Raw genomic sequence first — 24,893 nt, 5'->3', positions numbered from 1 at the left:
TTCTCCGCCGCCATTTAGCGGTCGTATCTCCAGTTTGCGCTCGCAAGTCAAAGCAAAGAATCGTCCGAACGACGGCTTGCGTGTTCAAACTGGAAACAGTTGCATGCAAATGTCATCTTGCGGTGAGGGAAGTAGGGCACCAGTAGACTTGAAGACTCTTGTGACTAACCCCTCCATACCACCAAAGTGGGTCACTGGCCTCATTTCTTGCTTATGAGTCAGTCTCCCACCTGTAACACAAGCAAAAGCACTGAGCGCCATGTTATCACATTTATCTGCTGCTGTTTGCTTCTTCTTATCAGATGGATGCTTAAAAAAAAAAAAAAAGTAAAAAGCAATCTCTTCACGGCAGGAAGTTGAACATGTTCCACTGGTTTGTGACACTTTAGTGCTGAGCTGCGATGACCCTTTGGGGTTGCTTCATCACTCTTCTCCTCAACAGTAAGTATTTCTTTGCTGTTTTCCCTCACTCTCGTACGGTGTAAAAAGGCATCACCGTCTGTCCTTTTCTCCTTTTCTGCAGTAAGTGGCGTGCTCTTCGGGAGCTGCCAGGTGTTTGACAGCAGCCAGGGCCACCTGAGCATGGAACCGCCCTCGCCCTTTTTGCTGGGCTCAGACCTCGTGGTGTACTGCCACATCACGGCCTGTGAATGGCGGTAAGAACCGTGAGACAAAACATTAGGCACACCTGCACGTCAGATCTCGTACAAGAACTGAAAAGTCCAAAATAACCTTTTTCTTTTATTGATTTGACTGTCATTTAACAATAGAATAATTAAATGCCAGTTGACTTCCAAGTTGTTCTTCTTTCAAAACAAATGTCCTTACATGAAGTTATGTATGCAAGATAATTTCCTCCACAGTAAAATAAATCAATAAAATGAGTAATAAATGTAAGATCAATACAAAGCGAAAACTTTTTAAAAAGTCATTCAGTAATAGTAGTTGCAATAAAAAAAAAAAGTAATTAAAACAATTGTAGTACCAATAGAGCTGCAGTGAAAAAACAATCTGAAAAATATAAAATGTAATAAAAATAGCATTAAAGTAACATCCTACTATAAATACTGAAAGTAATAAAAAGTAAATAAGCAAAAAAAAAAAACAAATACAAAGTGTAAGTATTTGAACAAATTGTAAAACAACAACAAAGAGCAAAACAACAAGAACAGTTAGTGTTACATTTAAAGTTGATGATACAAATCCTAACGGCGTAGAATAAAAGACAAATGAGGATGAATAAAAAATAAGTCATAAAAATAATAAAAGTAATACAATTAAGAAATAAATGTAATGAAATAAAAATAAAAGTCAAATTCTGAAACAGAAATATAATAATAATAATAATAATAATAATAATAATAAATAGAACAAATAAAAATGTTACTTAGGTAACAAGTAACAATAGTAAAAGTAATACAAAATGAAACTAAAGGAATTTATAAAACAAAATAATACTAAAAGTAAAAAAAAAAAAAAAAAAGAAAGTAGGAGTAAAATTAAAAACGATGCCGCCATTTTGTATTTGACTTGCAGTTCCAAGGTATCTTTGCTGTTGGACAATGAGTCCGTGGCTCTGTGGAAGAGGGACGAGTGCAGCCCGGCCGTGTTCAGGCTGACCAACGTCCAGCGGGCCAGCTCCATCCTGCTCTGCAAGCTGCGCAAGGACGGACTGACTTACATCGTCGGAGGGCTGGACCTGGAGGGGGGCCGTATGTAGCGTGAATTGCTAAACGCGTAGGTCCTAACGGCAAGTGCGCAAGGATACCAGTGACGGCCAAGAGGAAAAAGTGTCACGATAACCACAGAGCAGGAACTGTTGGGGTTTTTTTAACCTAGCAGCAGATACTAACATACTGTGTGTGTCAATGGCTAAAGACAAGTGCAGAAGGGTACAAATGATGACAAAGAGCAAAAGTATCGTGTTAACCACAGGGCAGGGAAAGGGCATTTTTGACATAGGAACAGATAGTATGGTAGAATAAAACAATTCATAAAAGCATTAAAAACAAGAAAATATTAACAATCATAATATATAGTCATGGTGTTATAACCCTTGACGCAACAGATATTTAAACACAAACGGTGGAGCAACACGTGGAGACTGACAATATTCAAATAATAATAATAATAATAATAAATCCGCATAATGGCTCACGACAAGCGTTTTCCATCTCCAAAGGTCCCCCGGATAAGCCGGAGAACATCACCTGCGCGACCACCTTGCGCGCCCACTGGGTGGAGTGCTGGTGGCGGCTTGGGCGCGACACCCACGTGCCCACTTCCTACAACGTGTCACTCAGCAGGTCAGCTGTCAATCATTCAACGACAGATTGGGTTGACTCGTGAAATCTAACTTTTAAACACGTGTGTGTGTGTGTGTGTGTGTGTGTGTCAACTTCAGTGGGAACAGCACTTTGTACTGGACCTCGGAGGGGGACAAGCTGGTCTTACGTGGAGCCATGCTGGATGTGAACGAGCGGTACCAGCTGGTGGTCAGCGCTCACAACCGATTTGGACGCTCGCAGTCGGATCCCTTTTCGCTGGAGCACAAAGACATACGTGAGCTTCTCTCGCCAAGCAAGAAATGCGCTGCTTTATTTTTTTTATTCAGCCTTTGCAAAAATAAAATTAAAAAAGTCAGAACTTCAGTCATAACTAAATTTAAAAAAGCTAATACAAATGGAAGCCAAGAAAGAATTAGGGAATAAAGTAACAATTATTAATGCAATTATACAAGTGTTCATTATTATATTTGCTATTCCTACCTTTGTGAGGTAATACAAATAACAAAAGTCAAAAAATTAAGGTAAAATGTAAAAAAAAAAAAAAAAAAAAAAAAAAAAAAAGCATAAAGAAAGCCAGAAGTTGGAGCAAAAATATCAAATCTAAGTAGTAAAAGTGAATTAAGCACTGTAAAAGAAATGTGTAATTAAAACAAATCAAAATAGAGCTACATTAAAACTTCCAAGAAAAGTATAACAAATAATACAATAATAGACATGGAAATAAAATAAAATAATACAAGTAATCAAAGAAACAATAAAAATAAAGCTAAATTAAGAATTCTGCCTTTATAAAAAGTAATACAATAGGAATAAAAATAAGGTGTAATACAAGTCATATTGATAAAAGATATGCAAAATAAAACAATAGCCATACAAATAGCGCTACATTAAAAATTCTGCATCTACACAAAATAATACAAATACTTTAATAGAAATAAATATGAATATTACTGAAATTATAAATGTTATACAATTGTAAATCAAACTAAAATGGGCAAAAACCAAAAGGACCACATTAATGCAATAAACAAATACAAATCAAATTAAATATTACATGAAAAACTGAAAAAAATGCTTTCTTTATATCGTTAGTCCAATAGCATAATTGCCCATGTGTTTGTTTTTACACAGTATTACAGTATGAATAAATAAAAATACCAATGTTCTTGTTAAAAATATATTTTTTCTTCATGTCTGTGTAGATTCTCAATCATCCAGAGATCATGGTAATAATCGGCAAAGTGAATTGCTATTTGTTGAATTTTTTTTTTTTTTTTTTTTTTTTTTTTTTTTTTTCAGAAAACATTCAACTATGCTATTAGGCTAAGATTATAGCTCAAAACAGAATTTTGCCAAGCAAGGCACACAGTCCCATGGAAATCCACACTTGTGACTGAAGTAAAGAATGGTATTGACAAAATACATTTTTGCTAAAAGAATAAGCAGTAATAAAAAAGGACTAATAGGACGAACTATAATTGAAGAGCAGTCTTAATGAATAATTAATAAGCCAAGGTGAGCATTAAAAAAGGGGTCTGCCCACTCCTGCAGTCATACCCGAAACCCCTCGCATCACTCATGTCGACTTCGGGAAGTCTTCCACGCTAGCGGCCGTGTTGCGGTGGGAGACCCCCGACGACTCGTCACAACTCACCGCTACCGTCAGACTCCAGCCAGACAACTCCTCCTCCTGGGTGAAAAAAAAAAAAAAAAAAAAGCCTGGTTACCTCCTCGAGGCAGGGTGTGCTTCCTGCGGTGACCCCCTCCTCCCACCTCTTGTCGCTTAGGATGCAAGAGAGGCGACACGGCTCGGCCAAGATGAGGTACGAGTGGACGGCCTGGAGCCCCTGGTAGACTACCACCTCCAGATCAGGATGTGTACGACGGGAGTCAGAAAATGCAGCAAATGGAGTCCAGCGGTGATGAGGAGAAGTCCTGGAAAAGGTAAACTAACAAATTGTTGGATTTTTTTTTGTGAGGCATTTTCATGTTTTATTGTTCTTTGTTTTCTTTTAGTAGAATATAGTACTACACTAAAGTACAAAATAAAAATACAGGAAACATCTTAGATATAACTTAAATATAACAAAATTGCATGTGCATACAGTTTATTGCCCACAATGCCCCAGACTGGTTCCATTCATGCCTAAAAAAAACTGCAATCAGTTCATCCAGTTTAAGTCCCTCTCATCTGACCCCTTCTCAGTCACTACAGCTATGCCCCAGGGCTCCATCCTGGGGCCCCTGCTCTTCATCATCTACGTCCTCCCCTTTGGCCTCATTTCATATACGCTTTCATTGCTTTGAATCGCTCCCTTTCCTGAGAACCCAACATCTCACCTGACCTCCTGCTAATCAAAAAATAACTCCTCATTCACCACAATATTCATGAAATTAAATAGGGATAAAATGGAACTAATTTTAAATGCACTGAAACACATTTTTTTCAGGCAGCGACAAAATGGGCCACTGCGGCAAAGTGGACACTGTGGAGTATAAAACTATTGGTTTTATGTTACTAATGTGTTTACTGTGCGTTTATCTTTAGGACCGTCTCAGCCCCTGCATGTGTGGCGGATATTGAGCAATCACAAGACCAGCTCACCTCAGAATGTCACTGTTTTGTGGAAGGTAACATGGTTTTCTGCTAAAGAGGGTTTACATGTTAAAGAAGACAATGTATCATGTAATTTTTTTCCCAAGTAAAACTATTACGTGCGTGTTTCAATTAAAGCTGTCTTGACATTCTCGAGTCAAAATAAAACAAAGCCTAAGGAGTTATAGTGCATTTGAAATCCACTTGTCACACTATGGTGCAAATCACTTTGGCGGGGCAGTCCTGTTTCATGCAAACGCAGAGTAGGGCTTTCAAAAACCATGTAGTATGTTCTAATTTTCAACACATTTGTGCTAACACTGCAGCTCTGCTTACCTTTTGGCTTTGGCGTGATAGGGCTTTAGTGTCTTCACTTGAAAATGGCGGATCTCCCCTCAGGCTAGCTTTCCAAGTCATGGCAAGGATAACACGGTGTGGGGGCAGTTATTAGCCCTTCAGATTAGATTGCATTTTCACTCGTGGAGGCAGCACTTCATCACCAAGTCGCTAAATTACACTTTGTCAATTAGTGTAGCGCATCCATGCATTTGGAGGATGCAGCAGACGCATCCCAAAAAACAAATTACCTCCCCTGACCCACGTTGACAACTCATTCAAACATTTGAACATGTGTCAGAAGGTAACACTGGTAGCTAATGCTAATCAGTGCTAAAACTGACTGTTTGCTAATCCTAATCTCTATGAACACTGCAGCTCTGTTTACCGTTTGGCTTTAACGCAATTGTGCTTCTGTCGTCGCTTGAAAATGCCGGATCTCTTCCCAGCATAGTTGACCTGAGCGACTCTGTGTTGGGCCGGCATTATGCAAATGAGCTAAATTGTTACGTCACAATCTACAGGCTCCTCATCCAGAGTCGTACAGCGGCCAGGCGGAGGGCTACAAGTTGGTCCTGGGCCGGGGACCGACAGCATGGGAAGTGACGTGCGCTGCGTCCCTGAGCCAGTTTTCCCTTCTGGTGCCGGCCGATCTTCCGCCGCTTTGCGTCAGCGTGGTCACCTCGTACGGAATGTCGCCGCAAGCCTGTGTGCCCCTCGCACTCTCAGGTACTCACACAACAAACTCCAGACTATATATACGGTTCAGTCTTATTATTTCATAATGTGGTGCCATGACTTACGAGTTTAATTCGTTCCATGATCACACCTGCAACTCAAAACACTCGTTTTCCCATTTGAAATGAATGACAATGCCATTAATCTGTTTCAGTTCACCAAATAAACACCAACATTTTTTAACTAACAAATATTTTTAAGAAGAAAAATAACACTCTGTACTTTGTAAAACATGTACTTTATAAAAGCATAGACTAATAGTATAAATAAGTAGAATACAAAGAAAGATTGAGCATCATGATAATTCAGTGGGCATTGCACCGCTCCTTCTGGTTTCTGCGTCTTGGCCACCAGGGCCAGGACGGATTCGATGACTCCTGTGCAGAACTGCCGCAACAGCTCCTGTGACAGGCCATGCTTCCTCAGAAGCCGCAGGAGGCTCATCCTCTGCAGGGCGTTTTTGAGGATGGAGTTGATGTTGGTCTCCCACTTCAGGTTCTGAGAGACTGTAATTCCCAGGAACTTGAAGATCTCAACGGTTGACACGGGGCAGTTGGACTGCGTGAGGGGCAGCTGTTGCGAAGGATGCTTCCTGAAGTCCAGGATCATCTCTACAGTCTTGAGCGTGTTCAGGTCCAGGTTGTGTCGGCCGCACCACAGCTCCAGCCACTACGCTTCCTGTCGATACGCAGACTTGTCACGTCTTTGATGAGGCCGATGACTGGTGTGGTCTGCAAACTTCAGGAATTTGACAGTCCGGTGTGTTGAGGTGCAGTCGTTCGTGTAGAGGGAGAAGAGCAGCGGTGAGAGGACACATCCTTGGGGGTCCCCGTAGCTGGTGGTGCTGGTGGTGTCCCCCGACTTCACCTGCTGTGTCCTGCCCGTCAGGAAGCTGTAACTCCACTGGCAGATGGCAGGCGAGATGCTGAGTTGGAGAAGCTTGGAGAAAAGGAGTTCGGGGATGATGGTGTTGAACACAGAACTGAAGTCCACGAACAGGATCCTAGCGTAGGTGCCCACGCCGTCGAGGTGTTCTAGGATGAAGTGCAGTCCTATGTTGACTGCGTCATCCGCAGACTTGTTTGCACGGTAGGCAAACTGCAGGGGGTCCAGCAGGGGTCCTGCGACGGCTCTTGAGGTGGTGCAGCACGATGCGTTCAAAGGATTTCATGACCGCAGATGTCAGGGCGACAAGCCTGTAGTCATTCAGACCTGAGATTGTAGGTTTCTTAGGGACTGGGATGATGGTGGAGCGTTTGAAACAGGATGGTACTTCTTACAGTTCCAGATACCTTTTGAAGATCTGTCTGAAGACTGGAGCGAGTTGGTCTGCGCAGACTTTGTGGCAGGATGGGGCCACAAGGTTTGGGCCTGCCGCTTTATTGATCTTTTGTAGTTTGAAGACGCATCTCACATCCTGTTTGGTGGATGGTCTACGCCAGGCATGCCCAAAGTCCGGCCCGCGGGCCAAATCCGGCCCGTGTCCAGATTTTCTCCGGCCCGAAGCATCATGTCATAAAATCAATGATATGTGGCCCGCCAGCACAGTAAACAATACACACATACAAAAAAAAAAAAAGGCATTTTATATTTCACCAGAGGGTGGCAGTAGACCTGTGGCTGCACTCTCGTCGCGTGACCCCTGTGTGAACTTTTACCCCTGTGGTATGTTTTTAGCCCATTTCTAAAATGGCAACTGAAACTAAAAAGAGGAAAGTTGACAACGAGGGCCGCCGTGTCCAGGAGGAGTGGATTCTTTCACTGACATATGAAACAACTGTGTCTGCCTAATTTGCCAAGAGACTGTGGCTGTTTTCAAATAATTTAATGTGCGTTTCATATCTGCAGTAGAAGGTGTTCAAGTCGTCAGCTAGTCCTCTTGTGTTCTCCGGTTGGGGGGGATGGTCGCTTGTAGTTGTAATTGCATTTAAAAACAAAAACATTTTTTTTGTCATACTAATGTCCAGAAAATGCCCCTCTGAGAGCTACTTCTATTTTGTACTTTAATACAAAAATTTTATGTGTACTTTGGATATCTTTGTCTGATATATGTTTGACGATCTTAACTCATAATTCTTAACAGTCAAGCAAATTTAAAAGGAACTTATGTCATCTGTTTGTTTGTTTTTTAAGCTGCTGCGACACTTTCACCTTATCTTACGACTTATATCCCTTTATTACATCTTAATAAACCATTTAGTAAGCCTTCATGAGGTTAAATATGTCGTAGCAAAAAGGCTAATGTAGCGTGTTGTTGTTCAGGTGACCCCGGGCCTGCTGTCCGGCTAGCTGTTCCTGCAGCTAACGGCAGCGCTTTGCTGGTCTCCTGGGAGTGGACCAAACCTCGAGCACCAGGAAGTGAAGAGTTGCACTACGTGCTGGATTGGATCAGTGTACCTGTGGGGAAACGCGAGCTCGGCTGGATAAAAGTGCCCGTAGATCAAAACAACGCAAGCATCACAGGTAAAGAAAACACAAACAGGCTCTTTTTCAACACGGCACTGACACCCAGTGGAAAGCTAGGGTATTACACCCACTTTTCCTGTTTTAAGGCTTGTCAGTGGGAGTGAGGTACAACATCTCTGTGTACTCCGTGAGCGGAAGAGGAGTCAGCATGCTATCTTCCATCTTGGCCTACTCTGGACAGCTGAGTAATACACGCCATCACACATTTTTTATCATTTATTTAAAATTAAAATAATACAGTGATGCACTGTGAATACTTTTCAGATGCACCATTTCACAGTGATTCACTTTTTTCCACATTTCCCACAGTTACATCCCTTTTCCAAAAGTTTTTTTTTTCAATTCTACCTACAACAACCCATTTAAAAAAATTATTAAATTATAATAATTTTTTTTTTTAATTAAATTATAATTTTTTTTAAAAATAGGTTGTTATTACATTTTTTTTATAATTTAATATTTTTTTGTAAAATTATATATATATATATATATATATATATATATATATATTTATATAAACAGTATATAAAGAAAAGGTCAAACACTTCTGTTTTCCACATCTTATGCTACTTAGCCTTCTAAAATGGATGCAATTATTTTTTTCCACTAAATCTTACACACAACGTCCCATCATGAGAAAGATGTGTAAAAATGCAAAAATAAATATGAGTGGGTAACTACTGTACTGTCCACGTAACAACCAATAGTAACAAAACGTACAAATATACTGTACCTCATTTTCACAAAAGTATGAAAAATAAATGTGGGGAAAAATGTCATTGTTAGGAATAGACTGCATCCAAGAAAGTATTCACAGCACTTGATTTTTTTTCCATAATCAGTTATGTTGCATAGTTTTATACCAGAATGGATTAAATTAATATTTTCACATGATAACAACATGATAAAAACGTTATGTTGCTATTATTATTTATTAAAAAAATAGTTGTCGATGGATGTAAATGTAGAATTTTGAGGGGAAATGTTCTTTAATCCATTTTGACTGTGACATCTATTAAAAATGGAAAATGTGAGTTTTAATTCTAAAAATGGAGTTTCAATTTTAATAAATGTGCAAAAAAATAATAATAATCATGTCATTATGGGGTGTTGTGTTGAATTTTGAGGAAAAAGTGAATTTAATCCATTTTGGTTAAGGCTGTAACATATCAGAATCTGGAAAAAGTGAAGCGCTGTGAATACTTTCCAGATACACTGTTTGTGACTTTCATAAGGGTTGTGACATCACACGTTGCTGTTTCAGAACCAGCCGCCGGTCCAAGCGTGTCGGTGCTGGTCCACAGGGCCACGCGCCTCCTGGTCCAGTGGGAGGACCCCGCGGTGGAGCAGCAGAGGGGCTTCATCACCAACTACACCATCTATCTGAGGACCCTCCACGTGCACAGCCAAGAAATGCCAAGTGAACAAACGCTAGAAAATTACAAAAAGCGCCTAAGAAATACTGCTCGAGGGACAGGGAACACAAACGATAGTGACCTCTTGTGGACAGTTTGAGTACTACACGTGTAAACGACTTCACAGTCACGTTTTCACCCAGATTTTCACCCACTCCCCGTTTTACATTTTATATAAAATTTAGTCATTCTTAACAGTTGTATTGTAACTGTTATGTTAAAAATGAAAACTTATCTGGCATTTTGACGTTCTTCACACACAAGCTTTTATACAAAAGTCTACGTATACACTTCCTCCCTCTCTTCCTTGCTTCCTTTCATTCCTTGCTTTGTTTTTTCACTCCTTCCTTTCTTCCTCCCCCCTTCAGTCTTTCATTCCTCTTTTCCTCCCTTTCACGCCTACCTCCCCTCTTTCCTCCCTTCTTGCTTTCCATTCTCATTTAATTTCTCCCTCCTTTCCTTCTTTGCGTCCTTCCTTCTTCCATTCCTTAAATAAGGCATTATTATTATACTTTAGCATTCTTAACTGTCATACAAGTGTAAAAAGAAGTAAAGCGCTCTCATTAGGTGGGCAGCTCCGTTAGCTAGTGCGAGACTGCTGACGATGTAATTGCCTTTAGCGGTGGTCGGCGCGTGGGGTCGCAGGCAGGCGTGGCTGGAGTTTCCCGAGGGCGCCGTGGCCATCCAGATGTCTGCCTCCACCTCCGCCGGAGAGGGCCGGCGCGGGAACCTGATCTCCTCTCAGCCCAAGGAGCCTGCAGGTGTGTAATAATACATAATACATACAATGGTAGATAAATTATAATCAGAGAATGTAATTGATGTAGCTGGACTGGTCGTGCTGGTGCTCCCCGTGATTGCCGTGGTGGCCTTTACGGTCCTGGTGGCTTGCTGGAGCTGTATAAAGAGAAGGTACGGGGAAAAAAATGTTTGACTTATTACAGTAGACGTGCCCATTTGAAGGCCGTTGCTAACCAAAACAGCAGCACCAATGTGCATGTGTTTCTGTACGTGATGATAAGGATCAAACAGAAATGTGCGTCGTGGGGTCCTGACTGGTGGGTGAAGAAGCTCCCGAAACCAGGAAATAGCCAAGCCATCAAACTTCTGAAGGTACTCGCCCTCACAAGACACATCATTAGGTACACCAGCAACGTCCAAGACAAGACATTGCTAGCAGATCATGTCGCATGCTGAAACGTTGTATTCTTTTACATATAATCAATAATAATGGTGATGATGATGCATTATACCTAAGATTTAATGTATCATATATTAACGTCGTGAAGTAATGCAGAGATTACGAAATTCATTGACTGAGCTTGATTATCATTTTAGTAAACGGTTGATTTAACATGGTTTAATTCATTATTATTTATGTATCGTTGTACAATATTGTTATAATGCATATTTTAATGGTAATAAAAAAATAGAAGAGAATAATTTCATATCCATTGTGCAGGTGCCCCTAATGAATTGTCTGTTGAATTTATGCACGATAAATAAATACTAAATGGGTGAATGAATTATCACAATAATCATAATTATCTCCATCTTCAGCTGGACGCCTGGAGCGAGCCGTCCTTCCCGGACACTGACAGCGACCCGCCACTGTCCCCCATCAGTTTTGTCTCCGGAGAAGACTCGCAACCACCCGTCCCCTCCATGCAGCATCCTACCAAGGCCGAGGCCCGTTTTCCTGGTGGCTGTTGTCACGGAGACACCGGACCACGGCTACAAACCTCAGCTGACTGCGGTACCGCGAGTAGAACAGCCGGACCAGGACCAGCCGGACCAGGACCAGACAGACCTGACGGAGGAGAACAGGTTTGGACCACCCGCAAATTGCTGTCCAGCGTGGAATTGGACTCATCCACCTGGCTCAACACCCCGGAATTAGACCCGGACAGAAGCAACTGGGGGGACCCCGAAGACCACCCCCCCGCGGTGGATTTACAAAAAGGTCAAACTGTGGTGGAGGTCTCGCTGACTAGGGCCTACATCCCACAAATCTGCAATCCCAGCAGCGGACAGGAAGCAGAATAACCAACACAAATGATGTTCATTCATCCTGTTTGCAAATTTAATAGGAAACCTTACAAGAGGTAAGCACAACCCCCACAAGAGAAGCCAATGGGCTCTCATTTTGTCGACTGTGCAATGTGCGCGGGCGTGCAAATGGTGGCGTATATTGATTTTCGTGCAAGCGCAAGGCTCGCTGGTGTGTTTGCCAATTTGGCAGACCGGTCTGCTCCAAGACGGGCGTACCGACGCAATGAAGGTGTGCTCTTCGACATTGGCCCGGCGCATGTGACAATTTGGCGACTGAAAGTCAGTCTAAACATCCCACGAACTGGCTAGCAAGCGGCTATGGGAATCGGGGGGTTGGAAACAAATGATCATTTGAGGGAATATAGATCAATGAGGTCGGCGGACACGTTCAAGTCGCTGGCGGTTTTTTACCAGCTCAATCTGTATTTAATAAGGGTACCTGCTAACGTTTAACGTTCAAGCCTGTAAGGCTGTATTTTTATTCTTGTATAAAATCCTACTCAATTCTTGTAAGCACTAAATACTTTGAATTATTTTATAATTTTTTTCTGCAGTATTGTAATAGATTTTTACGAGGACAGACTCCATTTTGTACCGTGATTTAAACCTCCAGCAGCATAACAAAATGCCCAATGATTATGGGACTGCCTTAAAGCACACGAGCAAAAACAACTAGCATAGCAATTAGATCATGTGTACAAGCAGCAGGGAGGGTTAGCGTAGCATCTTTATTTTGCATGTGATGTGAGCGAGTAAAAACACACCACAATTCAGTTGTCTGTTTCCTCAATTTCAAAATTGACACTTTTTCTTTTTTTTTTTTTTTTTTTTTTGCAACTTCCTGAGAGTTGTCTCACTTCCTCACCCCACTAACCAGCACCCCCCACGCCCCCGCCTCCGCAATGTAAAATATGACTGATGAAAACTCTAGCAAGACACTTATTTTTTGTTCAGTCAGTCTGGGGAGATGCAGTGTGGCAGAAGGGGAAAGTCCCACAATGCATCCCGTCATGGGTCTTGATGCTCGGATGAGTTCTGAGATGCACGGAAATTGTGATGAGGAGAGATATAGGAAATGTGTTGATTGTCTGGTAGCTTAGATCAGTGGAATTGCTAGATAAGTAAAGATAACGTTTGGGAGATTGTTTTGACTGTCTGGTAGCGGAAATGAAATACTGTAGACGGGGTCAAAAGTGTTTAAATATAAGGTACTGAAAATGAAAAATGATGCCGAGTAGCTGAGACGATATGCGGCGATAACATGTAAAAATAACTTAGTATAAGGTAATGTAGCGTAATGTAATGTAGAGTAACGTAATGTCGCGTAATGCAACCTACCACGGCATAATGTAACATACCATCAAAATCACAAAACCTCACTTGAATAATGCAATGTGGCGTAACATACCATCAAAAAACATCAAATAATGCACTACTACATACTATACCACAACGTCACATTTAATAGCATTATGAAGTGCAACCTGCTCCAGCATAACATAGTGTAGTGTGTTTATAGCCTAATGTAACTTAATGTAGCGTAATGTAATATAACGTAATATAATATAGCATGACGTAATGTAGCGTAAGGTAATGTAGCGCAACCTAATGTAGCATATTGAAAGGTACCATTATGTAATGTAAAATCACACCCATTACCTTCACAAAATATCACTTACTGTATGTAACGGAATACAGGGGAACCTCGATAAAACAGACCCTATATAACAGATATCGGATAAAACGGACCATTGAGACTGAACAATGTGTTTCCATTTGTCACTTGAACACCCGTTGACAAAATCTGTTAGTTCCAGAATTGGCCTCTGTTGTTTACTGGCACTGTGGCGCAATGCAGCCAGAGAATGGGACTGACGTATTCCCGCGTCACAGATATACTGTACAATATGACAAGATGCAATTCCAAAAGACATGCCTACGTGGCGGCCATGTTGAATGCGGGGCATTGACGTAGCGTCCATGTCATGATGGTTCTATCTATTGTTTATTGTTCATAGAGAGCGCTGTGGAGAGAGAGTGTCATGGCTGCAGCAAAACACAAGTCTCTGGAGTCTGGAACATGCTATTTTTGGTACAGTAACAGTTTTTTTTGTTTTTTTTGTCAAGCCCTTCGCCTTTGGCAACGGATTTGAAACCAGGAAGCACACTAATTCATAACATCACATTACATGGCGTAATGAAGCATAACCTACTAAACTGTAACACACAGTAGCGTAACACATTGTAGCATAATGCATAGTACTGTAACGCATAGTAGCATAACGCATAATAGCGTAAGCCAATGTAGCGTAACAGTATCCAGCGTAACACAATATAGTTTAACAGAATGTAGCGTAACAAAACAGCGCTACAACATGTAGCGTAACAAATTGTAGCACTAAGTAATGTAGCGTAACAGAATGCAGAGCATAGCGTGACAGAATGTAGCTTAACAAAATGTAGTGTATCGAAATGTAGCGTTACATAATGTAGTGTAACAGAATGTAACATAGCACAAAACATCAGTTACATAATGCAATGTAGCGTAACGTCACACAACACAATACAGCACACCAAAGCACAACATGACAAAACTAAACAAAATACTGTCTAATACAACAAAACGTGTTAAACTGTGAAGCCAAGAATTCAAATACATTCTATCAGATAGCACAAAAAGAGATGAAAGTCGTGCGAGTATTGTCGTGGTTCCATTGTGCGGCACGTCACCACACTGAACTTCCTCCAATTCAAATGTGACTTGACTCACATCCTAACAAAAAAAAAAAAAAGAAAAGAGGATTGCGCTTTTCACGTTGTCACGTTCACCGTGCCAACACGCCGATCCTTCGGAGGACGGTAAGAAAGGACCGTGAAGCTAAAGACAATGCTCATGATGGAGGATCAATGACTTTTACTTTTGGTAAGTACATTTTGTGTCAATGTGTGTTTGTTTCGTCTTTATTTGCACAGTCAGTTTGACTCAAATTTCAAATGCTTTTTGTCGCTTGTGAAGGGCAGCCGTGGTATTTGTGTGACAGACACACACAAAGTACTCACTGATGACACATGGCGGCGATTCCTCCAAAATGGTCCCTGGTCTATGTCGTGGCGCTGATGCTACTGGTGCAACTCTGCACAGGTGAGCCACAAATGTTATTAACTTTATGACAAAAAACATTTAAGTCTATAAATTATGTTAAAACGCATAATTTGGCTCCATAGTTCTAACATTTTAAGTGTGGATTCTCCTTATTTATGTCTCTGGAGGGTGTGTCCTCGGGGTGTTCACAAGAGGGTTGTTGTTGTTGCCATGCGTGGCTGGTGACCATCCTGCATACCAACCGGTCGTTCACCTCCCTGGTAGCAGAAAGGCACGTTAATAGCCATTTTCCCTGTGTAAGGGTTGCTTGGTCTCTACTAGAGGTTATTGCACTCCTCACTACAGTGCCGACAACATTTAGAATTCAAGAAGCATTTTGGATTAAATGTGAAATGTCTTCATTCAGACAAGAAGAGTCCAGTTGCCTTGATTCAACCTGTGTGGCTTAATTTGAAACTCTAAACAATATTTTGAAACTCGAAATCCTCCATATCCACCAACACTAGCCTTGAAACCAAGAAGTAGCATGCTAACTAAATAAGTATGGCTCTCACCAATTAGTTTAGGGCTTGGTACAGGTCTGCACCATACAATTTTTTTACTTCTCAGGTAAGACCCCTGCTTGCGTGAGCTGGTCCAGCGCGGGGCCAGTGGTGCGGCTTGGCTCCAGCTTGGAGGTGTACTGCACCTTTAACTGTGAGTGCGAGCACTCCATGTACACCGAGCACCCGCCTGCCTTGCAGCGCCACACGGTGGTCAACTCAAGCACCACGTACGTCCGCGTGGATAACATCACCAAGCACCGGACCTTCAGCTGCCTGTGCCTATGCCGTGCCCTGACCCCGGACCCGTGTGGACTCGACATCTGGGCTGGATGTGAGTGTGGACCACCTGGGGCTGGTTGTAATCTCAAAAAAAACAATTTTGTAAAGTCCATTTGATGTTTTTATGTCCGCAGACCCGCCAGAGAGGCCGCGGAACATTCGGTGCAGCTACAAGGTTGTGACCAACCAGACTGGTGAGGTGTTTTGTTCCTGGGAAAGAGGCCTCAAAACACACCTGAAGGACACTGCAGAGCTCTGGTGTGTCTCTTGTCATCTTGTGTGTGCGTGCGTGACATTTAATTTGGTATCTGCACACACAGTAGTTATTCCCATAGAGTATAAAAACCATAATGTGTGTGTGTGTGTGTGTGTGTGTTGGAGGATTACCAGGGTATCAGGAGATCTCCCACAGCCGTGGCCTCCATTCAAGATCCCTATCAGAGGAGCTGATCCCCAATCAGCCAGATTTTCCGTGTCCACCAAAGTTCACTTCATCTCGGTGCGGGTCCGCACCCACAATGCACTGGGGTCGGCCATGTCGCCACCTGCCAACTATACTCTCAGTAACATCGGTACCGTTTGTGTTCTTCTCTTTGTGTCACTGTTGTGGTGCACTTTCAAGTGACGTTGTGTTGATGTGAACAGCGATCCCCTCCGCTCCGGTCCTCGAGAGGCCCCAGTGCACCTCCAGGGGGTGCGCCATCCGGGTTCGACAGCCTCTGAGGACGCAACACCTGGCGGTCCAGTACGCTACGGAACCAGGACTCTGGACCACCTATCCACACTCGGTAAGAATACCAAACAAACTCCCATGACAAAAATGTTTTGGAGCCAGAGAACTGACATCGTTATTGTACAGCCCCACTCTGTAAAACTTTGGCCGTGAATGCTAATTCTTAAAATGCTAACATCTAGCATGGTAACAACAGAATTGGGGACCCATATGTTAATTTCAGAACATTTCGTGATTTTTTTTATGAAATGCTAACATGGTCACAGTTGGTATGGAACATCTAGAAAGACTACAATTTGAGGAACACTTATAGGGATAGCATATACAATATCATCAGTTACTATTTGCAAAGGCTGCTCAAATGCTAATATGCTATAGCTGAGTGAAATGCTAACATATTGCCAGGTAGCAACCTGAGTCCTAAGGGCAACTAGGCAGATCAATGAGGATTTTCCATCTTGGCCCTGTAGTCCGTTATTATTTCCAATGAAAATTAATCAAATGCTAACATGCTAGCCACTGCTCCACCAGGACGTGCCAGTGGCTTTGGATCAATTGCTGTCCGTCTGGTCTCTGGAGCCTTACCGGTTGTACCATTTCAGAGCCAGGGCCAAATTCAGCACAGGTCTGTGGAGCGACTGGAGCGACGTCACCCACAGTTGGACGCAGGAGGAAGGCGAGTATTTTAATTTGAAATACATTATTTGCGGGCTTTTTCTAACAGTTCCTCTGAGGTTTTAGACTTACAATGCGATAGCTACAGTACATAATGAATGTTGTGGATGTTGATGCGTTATGGGAACTGCATATGTAAAAGTGATGGCGTCAAGATAATGTATTTGTGCAGGCAGTTGCCTCGATGCGCAACAAGGGCTACGCCTTATGTTTGTTTGAGATTGTATGTATATATAAGATGCTTCACGTTCAACCTGGTAATACCTTTCTTGAGGGCTTTACCATACTCACAAAATTTAGCCCCCAAAGGCGGATTCACTTTTCAACATGAAATTTTGTGGACGTCTATGTACGATCAACCCACGTATTTTACCTTAGTGTTGTCGCCGTAGCTCGCTATCAAAGATGGCCGATCTGTTGCATATGCGCATCGCAGATCGCGCAGGCGCCACAGTCTAAAGGAGCCATGCCCAAAAAGACACAGGAAGTCAGCCATTTTGGTTTGAAGTAGTATGGTTTGATGAATTGCCATTAAACAGTCAACGAACGCCGCAATTTTGAAAATTCAGCCCTAGAAGCTTGTTTCACTGAGCAACATGGAATTTATCAGCCATGTTTATAGGCATAAAAATGTCTAAATAGGCCATGCCCCAAAAGACACAGAGAATCAGCCCTTTTGTTTTGAAGCCGACACTTTAAGGCCATTTCCTGGCGTTCCTCACAGACAAATTGACACAAAACCCCTGTCACTCGACAATTTTGAAAATTCAGCCCCTGAAGCCGGCTTCATTTAGCAACATAAACTTTAGGAGGCTTGCCTATCATGAGTCGACCCATACAAAAGTCTCAAGAAGCCGTGGTCTAAAACATGAAGTCTGCTACTTTGCTCTCAAGCGGCCATTTCACTCGCCTCTCTCAAAGCACACGTTGTGCTTCGTTGTCTGGCAGCACCGGCCAGACAGCTGGATGTGTGGTACACCCAACCTCCCTCCGACGTCAAGTCCATCAGGCTCTACTGGAAGGTAAAATTGAAGCATGAGTGTGTTTGTCTCCATATTGTCTTCAGAGCCACACTTTCTGTCTCACTGTGCTGCTGAAAGGTCAATGTTTGAGGCGTTACGTGTCACCCGTCTTCACTTGTAACCACAGACACTCACATATGTAGGGAGGTATTGTCATATTTAAACGTAGAGGACGAGAGCTATTGGTTTCGCTTTACTAGAAAAGACGAGCTGAAGAGAAACGATGAAGTGAAAACATGATGACTTGCCATATATAGAGAATGTTGCAAGAATCAAGAGACAAAATATGTAATGAGTACCTCGGCTAAGGAGGTTGAGTGTTTTTTGAAGATGTCGTCTAAAGATTTTTTTTTCAGTCGCATTTTGACCTGTTGCACAAGACAAAAACAACTACAGAGACATTAGACAAATGTACCTTTTTTTTTTTTTTCAAGACTCACTCTTTGTGAGAAAATGTTCAAATTAATGGCTAAATTTAGCAAATTGATCTTAAATTCAACATTTCTCAGCACATCCAAATTCTAAGTTTCCACTTTTTCCCATAATTCCACATTTTCCAGACAAAACCCCCATTCAAATAAATGGAGAAGTATATCAAATTCCCTGAGATTTCACAGATTCAGACGAACTTCAGGATGTTTGAAATTCCAAAAAGATCTACTTTTTGAAGAATTCCATATTAAATTCTCAGAACTTAATTTTTCTCACATCATACTAAAAAAAAAAAAAAAAAAAAAAAAAATTAAGAAAATGTTACAAATGTACTTTTCTTTTGAAATAATTCTTTTTTTTTTTTTTTTTTTTTTTTTTTGATGAAAGACATTCAAATTCATGGAGAAAGTGAACAAATTCCCCATTTGTTAAGAGTCGAACATTCTATCTTCAAAATGATCAACATTCCAAAAGAATCTTACTTCAGTTGTTTTAAGAATTGCATGACAGGCTACATCTTAGCAGACAGTATTTCTGTTTGGACTTTCCAGCCGATGAACGTCACCCATGCCAGGGGTAAGATTGTGGTGTACTTGGTGGCGGTACACAGCTCTGAATCTGGACTGGTATACGCGGCCAACCTCAGCGCAGAAGCCACCAGCGCTTCCGTTGCGTTTTGTGCCAGGTGTCACGTGACAGTGAGCGCCCTCAACTCCAAAGGGATGTCCCCGCCGGCCAACATTACCGCCTATCACACCAAAGGTAAACGAGCATGTACAGTGCATCCGAAAAGGATTCACAGCCCTTCACTTTTCCACATTTATTCACAGCCTTATTGCAATTTCTCAACCAATTGAAACGATTCTAACTTCAAAATGTTGAACATTCTAAAAAGCATCCCCCCTTTTAGAAGAATTCACATCAACACTTCCAAATGACTGTCGAAATTTTTACCAAGCTTTCATTTGTGAGGAAATCCAAATTTGTTTTCCTTTTAGCGTTGGCCCAGTTGGATGTACAGGTGAAGGCAGACGAACACGGCGTCGCCCTCTGGTGGAGACAAGCAGAAAGGGCTACGGCCCCCACGGCCCACGTAGTCGAGTGGTACCCCGACGGTCTCAAGCTGCAGGAGCTGCACTGGCTCAGACTGAACGGAGAAGCTCGTCAAGCTGTCATCAAAGGTCAGAAATGTTGGTCCACTTTCAAATTTCGAATCATTCTCTTCATGTGTTCCGGATCGTTCTCTTCGTGTGTTGCGGATCATTCTCTTCGTGTGTTGCGGATCGTCCTTTTCCTGCGTTCTGAAACATCTACTTTTCTTCATGTGTTGCAGATCATTCTATTCTTGTGTGCCTGATTGTAATCTGTGTTCCGGATCATCCACTTCATGTCTTCCAGATCATTCTCTTCATGTACTCCAGTTCATCCGCTATTCTTCATGCGTTCCATATTGTCCTCTTCACGTGTTCCAGATCATTCTCTCAATGTGTTCTAGTTCCTCCAATTTTCTTCATGTGATCCTGATCATCCTCTTAACATATTCGGATGATTCTCTTCGTGTTCCAGTTCATCCTCCTCATATGTTCCAGATCGTCCTCTTGATGTGTTCCAGACCATACGCTTCACTTCATCATCCCCTTCATACGGTCGAGCTCCTTCCCTTTGTGTGTTCCAGGTCATCAGCTTTTCTTTGTGTGTTCCGCATCATCCTCTTCATATGTTCCAGATCATTATCTTCATGTGTTCCAGTTCATCTACCTTTCTTCATGTGTTCCAAATCATTCTCTTTATGAGTTCCAGATCCTAAGCGTTTTCCCGATGTCTTTTTTCCATGCGCAGGCTTGAACGCATCCGAGTGCTACGAAGTCGCCGTTTACGTTCTCCACAGCGAAGGCTTGATGACCACCAGAAGCTTTAGACTCCTCAACATCAGCCAATCAGGTAACAGGATGTAACCATTCAAGGATAAATACGCCTCTGAGGGCAGCCCATTGTGCTTGTTGGTGGTCAGCATGTCTGCCTCGCAGTCACAAGATCTGGGTTCAAATCTTTGTGTGGCTTCCCACAAAAATGTCGAGAACCCATGAACTAAATTGAACAGAAAGTCATCACTGTTTTTCTCAGTCCAGAGCTTTAATTTTCATTGGATCTTTTGCAGTCCCCAAAGTTGGTCCGTCGGTTCAACACGAAGTGGACTTCAACAGAGTGGCCGTGACATGGAGGGAGCTTCCCAGGGCTCAGCGTGGTGGGTGCATCACTGAGTACACCATCTACCTGGAAGACGCCACTGGAAGTGTGCAGCAATGTAAAAAACAAATACTGTAAATATCTTGAATTCAGTTGATTTGATCTAATTCCCATTGTTGTGTCTTTGATTTGCAGACTCCGTTCAAGCGGCCAAGCGGAAGTTTTTCTTGGAGGACCTCCCTCCTGGTGCACACAGCCTGTGGGTGACTGCTTGGACTGCTCAGGGAGAAAGTCCAGTCGCTCAAAAAGTCAAGATCTTGATCCGAGGTGTGCACTTCATGGCCACCGTGTGACTGTATCACTAGAATTCTGGTCGTCAGAATACCATCATTATGAATTAATTATTATGGGGTATTGTGTGTCTAACTTTGAGAGGAAATTGGAGCATTACAATATTTTTTCCCCTTCAAAATTATTCCCACAATACACTTTCATGATAAGGTGAAAAACTAAACAATTTTTTTTTGGGGGGGGTTTAATTAATGAAGTCAACACTTTCCAAAAATGTATATACAGTGGTGCCTTGAGATACAAGTGCCCCGACTTAAGAGTTTTTCAAGATCTGTTTTTTTGGGGGGAGGCTGGAACGGATTGATGGGATTTCAATTCATTTCAAAGGGAACATATGATTTGAAATACGAGTGTCCTGAGTTACGAGCATAGTCATGGAACCACGTATCGCAAGGCGCCACTGTAGTTTGTTGTTATGAGTGAGGTACTCTGTGAAAATATGGATTCAATTAAAAAAAATACTTAATACAGTTTTTTTTGTTTTTGTTTCCAATGAAATAAAAATAAAGCCCTATGATAAAAAACATAAAGCTAAAGACAAAAAAATATGATGCAGTATTACATATACAATTGGTTATATTGCTTACTAAAGGCCAAAATGACGAATAAAGTCTGCTTTTGTTGCGATTCGCAGCCGCAGATGGGATCCCGGTGTTGCCCCTGGTCTTGTGCTTGCTGCTCTCGGCAGCGGCGCTGCTGCTGCTGTGCGTGTGCCAAATTGCAGCCGTGAAGAGGAGGTTCATGACAGAGCGCAGCAGCAATCCATTTTTAGCTCGCCTTGTTTAACTGGGACGTATCCTCTTTGTAGGGTGTGGCTGCTTTTCCAGCGCTTCATGCTTCAAGTGGTGCCGGATCCCGCAAACAGCAAATGGGCAAAAGAATGCACCCAGGGGAAGGTAATTATGATTACCTCTATCAAGCATCACCTGTTGCATTTGTTGCACATGATAAAGAATAACAATAAATCTTTTTTTCTGTTTGTCTACTGTTATCCTTCATTTTTCACTTGGAAGAAATTAGTGTTATTACTTTCATCTTGTAAAAAAAGGTGTCCTCATCATCGTAATACCACAAACCTATACTATTACGGAATTATTTTTTTTCTTATGTTAAAAACATAAATAAATGAAAAGATTCAAATAATATGACAAGGAAAAATGATTTAAATAAGTAAATAATTTCTCATATTTCCTTTCTTTGCAGAAGGTCCAAAAAGACTACTTTTTACAAACTTCTTTCAGAAAAAGTATTGTATTGCCTTCATATACCATGTGAAAAATATGTCTTTATTATCAGAAAACAAGAATCTTGGGAAAAAAAGTGTTGGTAAGAAAAATATTTTATATTTAATTATTTTTATTTGATATAGTATATAAAAGTATTTTGGCCACATTGGATAAAAAGTAAAAGATACAGTATTTTACATTATTTTTGAGAATTATCATGAAAAAAAAAAAAGGTTTTGTTGTTGCTTTTCTTTAAAAAGAGGGAGAAAAAAAGGTGTATGGAACTTGAATTACAAATATGCAAAATAATATTAATAGTAGTAATAATAATAATACTCTACCCATCCATTTTCCATACCACTTACCCTCATAATACGTTTATAAATATAAAGTACATAATATAATAATAATAAGAATTATTATTATTATTATTATTAGAGAGGGCGTTGTTATACAATAATGTATTATTATTATTGTATAATAATGCTATATATGTCTTTTTTTTCCATTTGTATTTCTTTTCCTTTTTTTGTTATGTATAGGGTGAAATTAAGCTGCAACCCCAGGCCAGTGAGGTCGTTCCGACCGAGGAGGTGGAGCCTATCATCAGTATTATTACGGACATGGAGGAGGTGTCCAATCACAACACGGTGGAGGCGGTCTCCTCACCGGCTGGTCCTTCGACACCTCGGTGGCCCCTCACCACGTACATCAAGGGCGACTCAAACGGCTCGGAGCAGACCCAGGCTTCGCTGGACTCCAGTGCCACAAATGTGGACTACCTCTCAACCGGATGCCAGGAGCGACGTCTGGCCATGGAGGAGGAAGACCTGGATGAAGAGGGCGAGGAGGAAGAGTTTGCACAGATTCTAACGCCACTGCCCAATTGCAGCATGTTCACCGAGCCAGTGGGACCGCAGATAATCGGGAATTTGACCCTGGATGCGGTCCGGATCGACTGCAGCGGCATCTTTGAGAACAGCTGATCACACTACAACGGGTTAAACCGATTAGTCGACTAGTCAACTTTACTACTCTACATTGCCATTTAAATCTTTAAGTAAACTAACCGCCAGTCACGTGTTTTTGGCATCTCGTCTTTGAATCGGTGAGGTTACAGAGGACTTTCGATTCTCCCATCTGTTGGTCGCCGGACTGTAACGCTCTGTGGAGGAGTGGGATGTCCTGCCAACAAGGTGACAGACAGTCTTCATACATCTGCGCGAGTCTAAGAGTACAAAAGCCAGTTGTGCAAGAGAATAGCGGTTGGCCTCACTAGCTTTGGCTATTCCGATTGCCACTCGTCTTAAAAGATTCGTACCAGCGGTATCTCAGGACTGGTGATGAAGAACGAGGGCAGTGGCGGCAAGTGAAACTCCATCTTTGTCGCCAAAATGTTATGTCCAATGACGTGCGGACAAGAACGGGGTGCTAACGAGAACTTTACTCAGCATAGAAGTTGTACGATACAATAACGGGGTGCTAACGAGAACTTTACTCAGCGTAGAAGTTGTACGATACAGTGTTGTGGATTAACGGATTACATGTAACGACATTATGTAGTTTGATTTCAAAAGTGTTGTGGATTAACGGATTACATTGAAGGGAATATAGAATACTTTATATTCTAATATGTAATTCTAACTAGTTTGGAAGAGAATGTGTATTGGAGTATAGGAGTATACTGCAGGAAGGCCCCCAGCGGGGGGTATGTGGCCCCCATCAGGGGGTATTTGGAGACAGATGGCAAAGAAGAAAGGAACTGCGGGGAGCCACTATAAACATTGAATGCAGGAGACATCGGCAGGCGACGTCTCGACCCAGATCAAATTGTCATCATTTGGCCGAACAACGATGACGTCAGATTACGGACCAATCAGACGACAGCGATTCCACACCGGCCTGTTTGAAACATTGTATAAGTCTGGGGGAGAGTCAGATAGTTTTGTTCTACTACTGTATCTGCTAAGGATAAGATGGGGTAGTTACGAACCCAGAGCTCTGCAAAATGTATAGACTCCTCTGTCAGGAATAAATTGGTTGTTTTTTATACATTGTTGTGAACGACGTTCTTTCACGAAAACGAACACGCTTGGAACCACGGAAGTTAGGAGATTTTAAAACAAAGGTTCCTTCAACATGTAACGACATTATGTAGTTTGATTTCAAAATATACGTAATAGTCATGTTTGATTTCAAAATATACGTAATAGTAATCAGTTACATTACTTGGGGAAAATGTGTAAGTAGTTGCTTTTGGAAATTTCCATTATTACAATTTTATTTGTTTGAAAAATCGCCGCAAAAGCTTGGATTTATCAAATATTTTTTTTCATATGAGCATCTGACTTCGAAAGCAGACGCTTGTGATTGGCTCTCTCTGGTCATGTGCCACTCTGCCGCTAGACTCAACCGACTTGTTAATGGTACGGCTGTCAGCAACAAACAA

The 24,893-nt window shown here is 41.8% G+C and overlaps 2 protein-coding genes across 7 annotated transcripts; both read left to right on the top strand.

The window, feature by feature from the left end:
* Positions 1-272: 272 nt before the first annotated feature.
* Positions 273-12,664, top strand: il23r (interleukin 23 receptor). Its single transcript, XM_061683120.1, is given in 18 exon segments — positions 273-441; positions 524-656; positions 1,537-1,712; positions 2,183-2,306; positions 2,405-2,562; positions 3,840-3,982; positions 4,076-4,232; positions 4,837-4,919; positions 5,745-5,949; positions 8,221-8,421; positions 8,511-8,609; positions 9,689-9,844; positions 10,460-10,600; positions 10,667-10,751; positions 10,862-10,952; positions 11,400-11,522; positions 11,524-11,674; positions 11,677-12,664. Coding segments are annotated over 18 exon segments (2,475 nt in total). The 5' UTR covers positions 273-401; the 3' UTR covers positions 11,886-12,664.
* Positions 12,665-12,737: 73 nt separating this feature from the next.
* il12rb2 (interleukin 12 receptor, beta 2a) lies at positions 12,738-24,496 on the top strand. Of its 6 annotated transcripts, none has more exons than XM_061683127.1 (17): positions 12,738-14,814; positions 14,908-15,033; positions 15,604-15,870; positions 15,953-16,103; positions 16,200-16,390; positions 16,464-16,606; positions 17,154-17,227; positions 18,175-18,248; positions 19,232-19,256; positions 19,366-19,442; positions 19,679-19,861; positions 20,520-20,621; positions 20,839-20,985; positions 21,063-21,194; positions 21,853-21,955; positions 22,027-22,114; positions 22,987-24,496. In XM_061683127.1, the coding sequence occupies exons 2-17, from the start codon at positions 14,961-14,963 to the stop codon at positions 23,428-23,430; spliced, it is 2,274 nt and encodes a 757-aa protein (XP_061539111.1). In that variant the 5' UTR covers positions 12,738-14,814; positions 14,908-14,960; the 3' UTR covers positions 23,431-24,496. The 6 variants fall into 6 exon arrangements, with proteins under 6 accessions (XP_061539111.1, XP_061539109.1, XP_061539106.1 ...); XM_061683125.1 differs by having other exon boundaries at positions 17,083-17,227; positions 19,210-19,256; XM_061683122.1 differs by having other exon boundaries at positions 14,913-15,033; positions 17,083-17,227; positions 19,232-19,442.
* Positions 24,497-24,893: the final 397 nt, after the last annotated feature.

Source organism: Phycodurus eques, chromosome 8 (genome assembly GCF_024500275.1).
Source record: "Phycodurus eques isolate BA_2022a chromosome 8, UOR_Pequ_1.1, whole genome shotgun sequence".
Lineage (NCBI taxonomy): Eukaryota > Metazoa > Chordata > Actinopteri > Syngnathiformes > Syngnathidae > Phycodurus > Phycodurus eques.
Note: the sequence above shows the minus strand (reverse complement) of the source record. Positions and strands in the feature narration are given on the sequence as shown.